The following is a 13758-nucleotide window of genomic DNA, read 5'->3' on the forward strand; positions in this document are numbered from 1 at the left end:
GGTCTTGGCTATTGATTTAATACAATAGTTGCCTTGTCCCATGAATGCATGACCCTTATCTCCAGCTTGGCCAGGCCACAAGACCATTTATGTCTTAGCATCTAGCACATAAGAGTTTTCATATGAGTTCTCAGAAGTGCCTACACTATTTGACTGTAAAAACAAAAATTTTTTGTTTCATTTGACAGCACACACTGTTAAAATAATTCAAGAAATTCTTTTTAACAAGTTTCCAGATTAATTCTGTCCTTGCTTTAAAAAGACAAATGACATAATTTTAGATTTATATCTCCAGGACAACTGTAGTAATATGCTTCCCCAGAGCTTCACAGAGTCACATTAAGTGTTTGTTTTCTAGGTAAAACATTTTGTCTCTTTAGGTGCTTCTTATTAAGTATTTCTTATACAACAGCAAACTGTCTCCTCCAAACCTATACCAGTCAATTTGGTGTAAGACTTCCTTCATCATAAAGTGCAGCACGCACTGACATGATTTTGTTTTTATCTCCTTGCTGCTGTTTTGAGAAAAAAGATGTGCTTTGTTGCATGTTTCCCAAAGGGCCTCACAGACTTCACACAATGCCTAGGCAAGCACCAGGCATAGTTAAACACAGATTGTTTGGTTTTGGTTTTTTGTTTTTTGGTGGTTTTTTTTTTTGTGTGTTTGTTTTTGGGTTGGTTTTTTTTGTTTGTTTGTTTGTGGGTTTTTTGGGGGGGTTGTTTGGTTAGTTTTTTGTTGGGTTTTTTTGGTGTTTTTTTTTTGTTTGTTTTGTTTTGTTTTATTTTTTTTAATAAAGGAGAAACAGTTCAAACAAAATGTAGAGCTATTTCCACTTCCCTTCTTTTCTTTAGGGGAAAAAAGATTTTCTCTGAAAGCTTACCTTCCCTGTGTATCTGATGATAAATGAGAAATTGTGGTTTTAAAATTAAAAGAAGACTAGATTGTAACTTTCTAAAAGTTACTAATATGTTTTCCAGCTGAAAAACTCATTAAATTTAAGGAGACTGATCCTCAATGGCAATTTTCTGTTCATGTGTCACCCTTCTTTATTTTTAATGTTTTCATCACATTGTTTCCAGTCTCTGTCACTTGACGACTGTGCCTAATACTTACATCCTTCTCTTATAGTTCTAACCCTTGTGCTTGTTAACAGCATTGCAGACTGCAATCCTCACAAAGAAAATTTCATTTTCCTGGGTCAGCCACTGCTGTTCTGAGAGCTTATTCAGACTTTTTGACCTGTGACCCCTGCTAGGACTGGACCCTCCCCCACTGCAATAGAAAAAAGGAAAATAAAAAGCTAAAAAAAAAAAAAAAGAAAAAAAGGAAAAGAGATAAACACATTTTCTTTAACTGACCATGTATCCACACATTTACATTCAAACCACAGTAGCAAAGCAGCAAGGAGTATGATTTTTTAAAAAATCCTGAACACTTAGGCCAATGTTAGTGGAAAAAACTGCAATTGCAGAAGGGGTTTCGATGGCATGTACTACTAAGAGGTATACTCCAGTTCCTCAGAAGAACTGGGAACCATTGCAACAGTGAGTGTTATGTCCTGAGAATGGAGATGAATACAAATTTAAAAAAAAAAAAAAAAAAAAAAAAAAAAAAAAAAAAAAAAAAAAAAAAAAAAAAAGTAAAAGCAAGAAAAGAAAAGGGCTACCATAATACCTGTGAACATGCTGTGCATCTCCCGAATGCCTTCGGTTCCTCTTCATAAGCAGGAGTCTTGTTTCAGCAAAAGATTGCTAGTATCTCAATGCAAAATTACTTAATGCATAAATATTTCCTGGGTATGGATTCAATTCTTTAGTTAAAATACTGCTGGATTAGTATCTAGGCAGTACAGATATTCAGCATCTCAGTGTCAAGTCCTTAATGCTTAGAAACTTCAGTCCCGCACTTTGCAATTCCATGAAATTTTAATATATGAAAATAGTATTGTTTATTTGTCAAAGTCTGCAAAAAAACTGTATTCACTTTAAGTTTTATTTACAAGTGAAGCAACAAAGACAATCATAAGTTATATAATTGTTTATAACAACAAGAAAATTATTCAAATTTTTAAGTTAATTTGCTGGTATGCATGTACTTGGCCATAAAGTTTGATTTTCTCTCTAGTTTTTCTTTTACAGCAGAGATAAATAAAGCTTTTTCATGTATTATCACAGCCTTGTCCTTCACAACAGATCTGCTTTCCAATTCACAGAAAAGTGAGTTTTCTATCCAGCAATGCATAACTAAGTAAAACTTAACTGAAGTCCTTCAGCACATTCAGTTCCCAAAGAACAGTGACATAAATGATTAACTCCCACCGACACACGGAATGATGTAAGTTATTCTGAGGCAAAAGACCTGTAATGCACAGAAATCATAACCTGATCTGTACAAAGGCCTTCTCCTTCTCTAAAACACAAGATGGATATTTCACAATTTCCCAAGACTTTTCTTAATGAAATATCCCACTAACTTCTGCGGCCTCTGCTGGTACTCCACAAGGACATCATGTGGGCTGCTGATCTGATCCCCTTCGAGTCGATTCAGAAGAGTAACACACACTACAGCAGCTAGAAATTAAAAGACAGCATTAGTTAGGAATGACACTCTTGCATTTTACAGTCCAAAAGCATAAACATTTGAACAAACTACTAAAACAACAGAAACACAAGAGAAAACAAATCCCCAAAAAAGAGTGTGCAGTACCATGAGATGCTAGGGGACTAGCATCTGGATGATACAAGGTAGAAATAGTTTAAGGGAACTGCTTGCTACACTAATAATAAAGCCAGAGCTCTCAGGCAGCTGCAGACTTAATGTTATTAATGTTAATAGCTCATGTTATATCATGATTCTTATGCTTTCCTTGATAGGGAGTGTATTTCACAAGTACCCAGGACATGCCTGCTAGGACGTGCCTGGCACACAGTTCTAGCAGAGCCAGTTACAGTCCTGTGCTGAGTGCCTGTGCTGTAGGTGCCATCCCTCAGGAAGCAGCAGATAAGCTGCCTCCACATTCATGGACAGGGAACACTGCAAGCACATGAGGACCCCATGGATCATCTCAGGTTCATATGCTGGCTTCATATGCAATCATCAGAGCCCCAAAGGCAAAACCCCTCCTTTCACTCAAGCTCAGGTCTGTCACTCAGCCCTGTAACTCTGCTCTGTCTGGGGTTTCTGCCTGTGGCAATTTGCAGAGCACACAGTAAATACATATTAGAGACCTACAAAGCAGAGACAGCAAAAGGCTTCCTGAATTGCTCAGGGATAGTACTGGTTGGGTTTTTAATCCCTTTCAGGCCAGTAAGAACTGAATGTGTTTGATATAATGATTGGCCTTTTGGCTTACATTTAATCATTTGACTTCCTCAAGCTTAAAGGAGTTTTAGAAACATCAGTGTTTTAAATCAGCATTTTCCTTGCTAAGGAAAGTGAGAGAAGACAGTTAACATGAAAAGAAGAAAGACATTGTTTTACATTATTTTTAATTTCCCTTTTTTATTTAGCATGCATTAAAAAAAACCTCATTTTATGATTTGGAACAGTTTATTCATGATGCTACTAAAAATCCTCAACTGTTTAAGAATCATAGTCTTAAGTCTACAGAAAATGTTCCATTTGATATGAAAGTATAGAAACTGAGTATAGTTACATATATATAGATCTGAGAATCACCTGATTGTTTAAACTAAGCAGTTGCTTTCTATAAACTTCAGAAGCTAACTAGAAAAAAACAAATTAATGCCATAGGTTAATTAGGTACTTTAATGATTTACACGGTTGCCATGGGCTGGAATAGCAAATGACAGAACCGTGTAAAAACTGCATGAGGAATTATGATAAGTTGTGACACGACTGAAACAAATCAAAAAATGATAGCAACAAAATTATAAGCAGAAATATCTTTTTTATATATGTGCAGAAGGTATGTTAACATTCCTTTGCAGTTTTTAGCCACAAACGCCCTGCAATACAGAAAATTTCCTATAGCTAGGATAAAGTGACTAAGTTAGGTTACCTTTGACACCGCTGAGATTACACATTGCAGCAAATACAGAAGACTCCATCTCAATGTTTCTGACACCAGACTCATAAGCATTCTTCAAATACTGCAGTTTTTCTTCTTCATCATATAAGCAGATTGCACCATCCAACCTGCCCTGTCCTAGAAAGTAATTTTGTAGAACATTTCAGAGTGATGAAGTCACAGACCAAATTCAATTTTGAAAACACCCAGTTATTACAGTCTCCTTAATACAGTGCTCAGCTTTTACTACTACTCTTTATTTTTGTGCATAAGACAAATAGGACAAAGTGATTCTCAGCTATTGCTAGAGCGTATACATATTATTTGTATTCTTTATAATCATCATGGTAACTTAATGGTAATTGGTGAATCATGGTAACTTAATTAGTCTTCTTCAGCTTCAATTCCAAAATTCATAAGCAGGAAAATGTATGCTGTACATTACCACACGTACAAGTACCAAAATTCCACAACAAACTTTAAGTTGTATGGAAGAGCTGCATTTTAATGTGTTTAATCACTGATTAAGCACATTAAAAAAACACATTAAAAAACACATTAAAAAAAACCACCAGGCTTAAAAATGCTCTCCTGTTCCTACCTTAAAAGGATGAACATTTTATTACTTACAACTTTCCAAGGTAAGACATGTAGGGTCTCTTAAGCTAACTAGCTAATACTGTTGTAAATTCTGAGAAAAATTTTTAGTCAAATTATTCAAGAACATCACCTACAGACAAGACAGCAGCAGGCTAAGTACAGCAGAGTTGAAATACACTGTATTTCACTCAGTCTCTTCTTGAGTTTGGGAGATGTACTCCTAAATTAATGTCCTCAATCCTGTTCTCAGCTTTTGCTGTATGAGTTGAAAACATCCCTGACACTTTTTTTAGTATTGCTTGCACCTGTGGTTGGTGCCTGAGAAATACAAACTGACAGTGTGTGCTTCTGCCCAAGCTGGAGCACTATGATGAAGACCATTTGACCCCTACTCAGCAACAAACAGAAAAAGTGGGATGAGGTGCCACTTATATTCTGTTCTCACAAGGTTTGAAAGGCGTTTCTGAATAAACATCTAGATTTGGGAGATCAGAAAACCACCTGAATGCCTGTGTGTTTATCCAAAATAGGAGGTATTGTAGGTTTGTGTCTCCTACATAGCCACACTGACATAACTCAGCAACTTATCTTTGGTTGTTTGCTCACTACTTTGCTCAAACTGAAACAACTTCCAACCCTTTTTTCATAAAATATTTACTTTAGGTACTTAACCAGTGCAAAGAAAACCAATCCTAAACAAGTTACAAATAATTCCCACTCCTCTAATCCCCTAGGATGCTTCAATAAATCACACAAATTTTGTGACAAATATACCTGACAGGTACATGAGAAGTGTATAGTAGACTGTATGTACTTCAGAGGATCTATTAAAGCTGGGGAGAAATCTCCACAAAATTAAAAGTTTGATACAGCCAACTGCTAAGTACAATGCTTGATTTTAAGTAGATGAAAAATAGTTTAATTGAGATTTTTGAGACAAGCCAGAGTAGGGAATGCATTCTGTTAGTGAACTGGAAGCTTAATGTTAATATATTATTCAATATTTATCTGTTGCTGATTACCAATATTCTCCTGTTAGTCTATCACCAGCCTTACCTTCATAGAAATCCAAAGTGCACATGGTGTTTCCAATGACTGTATGGAACTGACCGATTTCTTTACTGCACTGCATCAGCTCCTTAGCCAGCTGTTCATCCAGGCTAGTGCTGCGAATTACTGTCTTTCCCAGGACAACCTGCTCCAGCTGAGGCTTGAAGGTGGCATCTACAGACTGCCTCGTTATAACCACTGAGCCTGGCTCCAGACCTGCAGCAAAAGGAAATAGATATATCTTCACAATGCAGTTAACTAGTAGTTTCCAGACACATAAAACATACATCTTGACCCAACCCTGTTTCTTTTAAAGGTGGGAATTTTGCCTCTGAATCCACCAAGAGAATTTTTTGTCCATGCCCAGCTGCTTCAGTTTATTATTACAAGTAATTTCTGAAAGAAATAAATTTTTCCTTTTTTAGTTCTTTCCTATATTTTCATACAGGACAGGAGCATCCTTCTTCTCACATTGTCAGATCTTTAAGTGCATTTTCGCTATGCAAAAGTAGATGTTGCCTTTACTTTCAAAATTACAGAAGAAAAATGATGCACCTCCTGTGGAAAACTGTTCTGACCATTAATGTCTTACATGCAGAGAGATGCTTTACTCTCCTGCAATGACACTTTGGTTTGCAGAAGGGAAGAAAGAAATCAAGAGGGGAAATACCTATTCCACCAGAGGTGCCAATGCGAATGATGGTTATGTCTGAACACTTGGCATGATACAACAGTTTGATCAGCTCGTGCAACATGATTGAAATAGAAGGAATGCCCATACCGTGCTGAAAAGGAAACACAAATTAATATTCCACATTCACATAGACAACACAATATATATGTGTAAGAAGCAGCTGGACATTATCTCCTGCCTGATACTGTTTTCCCAAGTGCCACCTAACTCACTCCCACAAAACTCCCAGCTTCTGGGCCTACAGAAAGCTACTGAAAGGGCCTACAAATAGACTCTCCCTAGCTTTGGCAGACTGTGGATTAAATACAGTATTTCTAAAAATCATTAATTACAGAACATTTACATTCTTAAAAGTATAGAGTGTCCTTTCCCAATATCTGACTAATGCACTTCATCATGGAGCATTTCCTAAACACAAGAAAAACCCCACTCTGATTTTTTACCAACCTGAAGTGCTAGTGAATAGTCCAGCTAATTTTTTTCAAAACACAGACACTGTGGTTTAGTCTTGATGCTCAGCAAATACAAATCCACATTAGTTTACACAATATTGTGATAATTACAGCTCACAAGAAAGGGTGCAAAGTAATACTAAAGCTTTGCAATTGCAATTGAAGCATGTAATTGCGTCTACAAATTGAAGCTATGAATTTCTTTAAAATGCATACATGGGTTGGCAGCACCAGTCCCATGGAATGCTACTCTTAAGCACATTTGACAGTGCCATTGCAGATACATTCTGGGTGTGATACAGACATTTTTCCAACACCCCACATGCACCAAGTGAATTTTTCCCCTGTTTCAGGGTACAGAACAGGGATAAGGCAACAGTAACTGCTCAAAAAATCTATAAGGCCATTCTTGCAACACCTCAGTGGTACACTGAGGACAAAGGGATGCAAGAAGGAGCAAAGGTAGTGGAGATTTTCCCTCTTACAAAAAAGGGCTAAAAAGGAATCCTTAATTAGCTGACTGCACTGTTTTGAGCAGCCTGTTTAGGATTGTGAAGTATTTAAAAGAAATATTCATGTTGAACAGCATGAAAACTGAACCATGTCCCGTGTCAGACGAGGGGAAGCACTTACACTGACAGACAACACGGGTCCCACTTTGTACATGGCGTAGCGGTCGGTGCCCGCGCAGATGTTGGGGTAGTCACTTCCCGGGCTCCCGAGCCCCAGCTCCTCTGCTATGTAGGCAATAAAAGCTTTCATCCTGGAAGGACTTCCTCCAACACACACAAACTGGGGCAGACAGAGTTCCACAAAACAAAATCAATTGTGTAATTCAGTATGTCAAAGAACAACACGAGTATGCAAATGCCTTCAGTTAGCACAGATTTATCCCCAGATATGCTGCTTCTCTTAATCATTCTAAAATGCCATGAAGAAGAATTATGGAAAAAGCTGTCTACAGCACTCAAATGCCTTCACCCTGTTTAAACTAATGAATGACAAATATTGATATGAAGACCAAACAAATAGAAGTTGTATCTGAATAGACCCTACAGCATTTGCCTTTTTAATGGATGAAATGAGACAGTCAAAATCAATTACCCTCAGCTTTGTTGGATAGCAAAAGTAACAAGAACCCAGAAAATTTTTCCGCTTTTGCATGTACTCCTCAATTGCTGTTAGGCTGACACAGTCTTATTCTGAAGACAGCTACACTTTCACCTTCTGCAGAAAAGCTCAGGCCTGCTGAACAAAGCAGAGCATCTTACCTTTACATCCCCAAACAATGTCGGAAAATCATGGGTACCAGTCCCAAGAGCAAAATGGTACAGGATGTCTTCTTTCATTTTCTCCAGGTGAGGGTTGCACAGATGAATAAAATTCTCTCTACCAAGACATCAGCATTGTGAAATATATAGAATATATACAAATATATACAGAATATATACAAACATTGAACAGCTGACAATTCTTCAAAGTCAAGCATTCAAAAGTTGGGAAATACCATGCATACAAATGTCTGTACTACCTTATTTTAGTTCCTTGTGCATTGTGCTAAAGAAACCCTGAATTCCATAACACAGGATGAAATTGCTGAAGAAAAGCCCAGATGTTCAGATGCATTTGCAACAGTGTAATCTTAATCTTTTTCTTATTATCTTAAATAGTATTAAAGCTGGGTACCGTAGTGGGTCTTTATGGTGAGCAGAACAATGGGAGCAGGACCAGGCAAAAGTCAATAGCCCACCATAATACAGAGGCAATCTATAGCAAAACTGAAAAGCAAAACTTGACCTCTGTTTTGACTGAAACTCTGTCAGCCACCTGAGAAGGATGGCATGATTTCAGCTTTATGGACAAGCTCAAACTAGATTTCTGGCAATTCGTCTTACTCTGTCATAGATAGGAGAAAAAAACCCTAACAGAGGATAACAAGGGTACAGAGGATCTGAAAAACAAAAGAGAAAAGTGAAGATCTGAAGCAAGGAGAAAACCATAGAAATGAAAAAAAAAAAATTCAAGAAAAGGGAAAAGAGGGGAAGAGGTAAAAATAATTCACTTCTTCCTAAGTGCTTCTTGTAAAGAAATGATACATCTTAAAAGAAAAATAAAAATTAATCTGTCTGAAGAGACAGGAAATGACAGGACCAGGGAGGGAAACCTGAACTATTTGGTCTGTGGGATCACGTTCATGGATAGTTCAATAGTGGACTAACTAAACAAGCCGAATGATTTATAAAATGTCTACTTTCTGTGCTTGATGTTTTAAGTTGAATTGAAACAGGTAGGAAAAGACTAGTCAATAAGTACAAGCTTAAGGAGAACACTTGCCAGTACTTCAAAGTAATTTCTGAGAGATGGAATCAAGCGGTAAATAGCTTCGAGACACAAGAAGATGATTTAATAGCTTAATGAAGGCCCAGTGGAGGCACATCATGGCTCAGCAAATTCAAACTGCTTTGTCAGAGGAGACAAACAAAAGAGTTCACCTGGACTTCATTCAAAAAATCATTAGGACAACTAAGGAACAACTCTGAAGCCTAAACAGAGGTGTTTAGCACTATTTTAGATGGTCTAGATTACTAGGTTATCTTATCTGCCTTCTAATGCCTCTCCAGAAAGGAGATAAGGCAGAAAGGAACTATGCTTTCCATTTCTTCCTTTGTCTTATCTGCCTGTGCAGGATGCAGGAAGTCTACAGTGGCCAAGATGCCCATGCTGAGGTCACTGAACTCCTCCCTGGAAAGCAAATAGTTACAACCAGATATTCTGAGTATAGCAATTTCTTCTGTTCCTGATGGAACATCATTAATTATCCAGTAACAGCCGCACCACCAAGGAAAGAGGTGTCATCCCAACCCACCCTATCTGTCCCTGCCCACCGCAGACAATCACCTTCAGCAAAAACTGAAAGAGCTGCCCACCCAGGCAGCCAGTCCATTCACCCCTTCAGCAGGAATTCCCTTCCATCTCCCATGGTCTCCATTTGCCTCCCTTCATACAAATCCTGCCTGAGGTGGAACCAAAGGCTTTGGCTGCCTTTGTTCTTCCTTCCAAGAGACCTGTTTGGCTCTGGGAGGACTGAAGAGCAGGTGTATGGCTTGTCATGAAGACAGACAACCTAGGAATTCACCAGCTCATATTAGCAGAATTTCTGGGCTGCCTCCCCTGAATTATTCCTGTTCAGTTTTGTGGGACTCTCTACATTTATTTACTGGCTCACTCAGTAACGCAGATCCAATATCTGGCTGTACTGATGTCCATTGGAATGACTGTCACATACAAATAGGATAGGCTACGATTTGAAATCATTTTGCAATCTATCCTCAGATGAGCAAAAAAAAAATGTTTCCTTCCTCATGAGAACACTGGCAATAAAAGCCTCTCTCCAAGAAATAAATTGTGGAAAGGCAAGACCTCTATTAAAAGTTCAAGGAAATTCATGTAATACCACTGTCCTCATGCCTGGCCAAAACACAGCTTCCTTCCTCATCTGTAGCTATATTCCACCCTTTTCATCTCACAGGCCACCAACAGCACTCTCTGACAGACCACCTCAATACAGTGGGGCCATTATCAACTTGCTCATTATCCACACATCTGATTGCAGACTTGGACCCTGGGTAAAATGAGCAATAAAAACTAGCATATTATTATGTGTACATAGGATCAATGCCATGGATTTACAGGAGAGGCAAAGTTTGCTTGATAAAAATCCTTGGCATGCAAAGTTCAGGAGCAGAAAATTTATTTCCCTAGAGCTGTTGTAAAGCACCTACAACTTGTAAGGGTATAAGTAAAATACAAATCCAAAGACAAAATAAGCTTAAAGTAAGGATTAGAGAAACACACTGAAATATTTGTTTGAACTCTTGAAGCAGCAGCCAAAATCAACATTTCAGCAGCTCATTGGATTAAAAGAAGAAAAAATAAAACATCACCCTGCTTTGAAATATTCACTGTTGAGAGAAGTTCAAATGGCTAGCCACCTCTGTATAGGTGTGGTAAAGCAATAAAGCATCCAATTGTCAAAACATCTGCTACTGGATACTTGGCACTATTATCATAAAATTTATCTTCAACTGAATGAGTGTGTAATGAGTTTGGGGAGGAAGTTGAAGTGTAAACTTGGACAAAATAATTCATTTGTCAATCTTACTTTGAAGCCTGTCCATCATCAGTTTTCTTCTCATTTGAGGAGCCAGGAGCCATGTACGTCTTATACCTAGAATTACATTTTAAAAAAAAAATCATATAAGTGCATCAGAATAGTGCCATCCGTAAAGCTGGAAGCACTAACAGAGAGAAAAACCTTCTGTATTGATGATAACTACCATGAATATTAAATTCCCCAAATAATCCAGCCACACTACAGCTTTTATAACTGGAGCAAAAGAACAAAATGAGCATCTACACTTTTTACCGCTGAGCATCACCACTTTCAAATCCCTCAAGCCTAAATTAATCCCTTGCTATTGCAACCCCCACCTCACCACTACCTCTGTTCTGTGGGGTGAACAGCTGCAGGTTCACTGGCCACAGAGAGGCAAGTCTCACTGCTAACTACCTCACCCTCTTTCCTCCATACCTCCCACACAGCAGTGACTGCCGAACCAGCTTCACTCCCCTTCCACCTCGGGCTCCAGAAGGTCTTCAAAGCCCAGCCCTAGCTAGCAGACACCTGAAACCCAAGTCCAGGAAGCATCTTACTCATAATATCCTCCTCATTAAATTCCTCCTAGTAGCCTTAAGAGCACTTCTTTCTCCAGCATAAAGCAAGGAACATGAAAATAAAATACTACTTCGAAAAGTCACAGCTCTCCAGTTTATCATCTACCCTGAATACCTTTTTTTCTGATCCTTTACCTTAACCTATATGCAAAACCTTCTCCCTGCTGCATTCTTCTTTACATTTAAATAGACAAATGTATCACTGAGGCTTTCATGCTGGTCCAAGGACAGAATTATAATGATAGGATGATTAATTTATTATTATTTTCAGAAGTGACTAAGGCTACGTGCTGAAGGTGGTACTTTCTGGGAATGCCCTTGTGGGAAGTATTGAATCATAACATTTTACTCCACCCTCCATTAAGAAGGGCCTGGCAGCACAGAGGTTATAACAGAGACAGGACTGTAATCCTTAAAAACCCCAGGATTACACCACAAGGAAACAGGAAGAAATCGATCTTGCAACAGAATTACATCATATGTGATTTTCTAACGAAGTGCACAACCTAACAAAATAAACAAGAGACCTGCCTGTTAAAAGCCACTGAATAATGGAAATGTATTAAAATTTATAAGGATAATTTGTTTTCTTCATTGAAAATATCAACCTTTATTAAGTAGACCCAAATTTACAGGTACTAGGTAAACTAAATGTATGCAACCATCTGTGGTCAAGGAGGGGAAGTATAAAAGTTGCACTTATAATCAACTACACTTCCTTACAGTAGTACGAAGTATAGTCAGCTACTACTGGGCAGCACCACATACCACACACATTACAGGAAAAATACATCATTTCTTCCTACAGTCACGAGTCCTGATAAAGAGGAGTTAGAAGCTAGGAAGAAGAAACTGATGATTTTTATGTCGCAAGAAGAAAAATGGCTGCAAATAAACCAAGGATATTCATTCAGGTGTTGTTCACAGTACTAAGCATCCACAAGATTTTTAAGTGTTCCCCTAAGTAATCACAGGTACACTTGGAACAGGTACACAAGGTACACAGGTACACAAGTGAATACACTTCGAAAAGCTGAGAACAAAGTTCTGACAGTCCAAAGGTCCAGCTTACCCCCTCAAAAGCACCCAGCTGGAGGTGTCTTGGCAGGAACTGAAGGAAGGAGCGAGCACAAAGCAGCTTTGCCATGGCAGACCCCTGAGAGCAATCAGGTAGTAGCTGACAAGCAACCGGTTAATCTACAGCCACAAAACTCTCACACTAACCAAATGGAAATTTTTACAGACATGTCAAAAGTTTCTGTAGTCTTCTTCAGCCAAAGTTAAAACTGACATTCAACAATAATGTGCTCCCAGCAGCACTCAGGTAAACAAAAGACACAGCATGTTTTAAGGTTTGGGTTGGAAGGACCCAAAGAATCCTAGAATACTTTGGTCACTATTGATAAAGATCACCTGGTTCTAACCCTTCTGCCATGGGCAGGAGCACCTTTCACTAGACCGTATTACTCAGAGCTCCATCTTGCCTGTCCTTTAAACACTGCCAGGGATGGGGCATCCACAACTTCCCTGGGATACCTGTTTCAGTGTCTCACCATCCTCAGTGAGACAGTGAGTGAAGGATTTCTTCCTAATATCTCACCTAAGCATCTAAATCCTTAGACTGGTGCTTTAAACCCATGCAGAATCCACTATAATTGCCACCTCTCATTTCCCCCCCGTCATTTTTGAAGGAAGCCCACAGCCAATGGTTTCTGTAGGGAAAAGCTCTTGTTCGGTGCTCGTCCATCATCAGGAAAAGCTGAAGTCGATGCAAAATTGATTTTACCCTGCTGTTCCCCTCGCTGCTGGCGGAGCGCTCCCCCGGCTCCGCAGACAGAGCAAGCGGCCCCATCCGCCGGACGCCGCGGCACGGCCGAAACGAGCGCCCGAGCGGACGGACGCCTGCGCCCGCCGCCCCCCGTGCCTACCCACCCGCCGCCCCCCGTGCCTACCCGCTCTCCGCCCCCGCGGTCCGCCGACCGGGGCTGAGAGACACGGCAGGCACCCCACCATCCACCGGGAGCGGACCGCGGGCTGCCGGGGCGCACGGCGGGACGCGCTTCTCACCGGGGCAGCGGGATCCGCCGCTGGGAAACGAGGAGAGCGGCTCGCTGTTCCCGGGCGGGCTGCGGGGAGCCCCGGCCGAGCCGCCTCCCGCCAGCGGCGGCACCGCCCCGCCCCGGGCCCGGTTAACTCC

General features: G+C 39.7%; 1 protein-coding gene across 3 annotated transcripts; it reads right to left on the minus strand.

Moving 5' to 3' along the window:
- Positions 1-1972: 1972 nt before the first annotated feature.
- UPP1 (uridine phosphorylase 1) lies at positions 1973-13695 on the minus strand. Of its 3 annotated transcripts, none has more exons than XM_041411794.1 (8): positions 13629-13695; positions 10990-11055; positions 8099-8216; positions 7461-7619; positions 6352-6466; positions 5688-5897; positions 4023-4169; positions 1973-2571 (listed from the first exon to the last, which is right to left on the minus strand). In XM_041411794.1, exons 2-8 carry the CDS (start codon positions 11040-11042, stop codon positions 2432-2434), a joined length of 942 nt encoding a protein of 313 aa, XP_041267728.1. In that variant the 5' UTR covers positions 11043-11055; positions 13629-13695; the 3' UTR covers positions 1973-2431. The 3 variants fall into 3 exon arrangements, with proteins under 3 accessions (XP_041267728.1, XP_041267729.1, XP_041267730.1); XM_041411795.1 differs by having other exon boundaries at positions 13514-13675; XM_041411796.1 differs by lacking the exon at positions 13629-13695 and adding an exon at positions 13348-13367.
- Positions 13696-13758: the final 63 nt, after the last annotated feature.

The sequence above is a fragment of the Onychostruthus taczanowskii genome, unplaced genomic scaffold (assembly GCF_017590055.1).
Source record: "Onychostruthus taczanowskii isolate IOZ18803 unplaced genomic scaffold, ASM1759005v1 scaffold37, whole genome shotgun sequence".
NCBI classification, from domain to species: Eukaryota; Metazoa; Chordata; class Aves; order Passeriformes; family Passeridae; genus Onychostruthus; species Onychostruthus taczanowskii.

What these genes read in the sequence shown, in the direction of transcription:
- UPP1 (XM_041411794.1), bottom strand. Translation starts at nt 11,042, where the DNA reads ATGGCTCCTGGCTCCTCAAATGAGAAGAAAACTGATGATGGACAGGCT. An exon ending in TGGCACCTCTGGTGGAATAG is followed by an intron (nt 5,898 to 6,351) that starts GTATTTCCCCTC and finishes CTTTTGCTGCAG; the next exon opens with GTCTGGAGCCAGGCTCAGTG. An exon ending in TAATCTCAGCGGTGTCAAAG is followed by an intron (nt 2,572 to 4,022) that starts GTAACCTAACTT and finishes TTTAATTTCTAG; the next exon opens with CTGCTGTAGTGTGTGTTACT.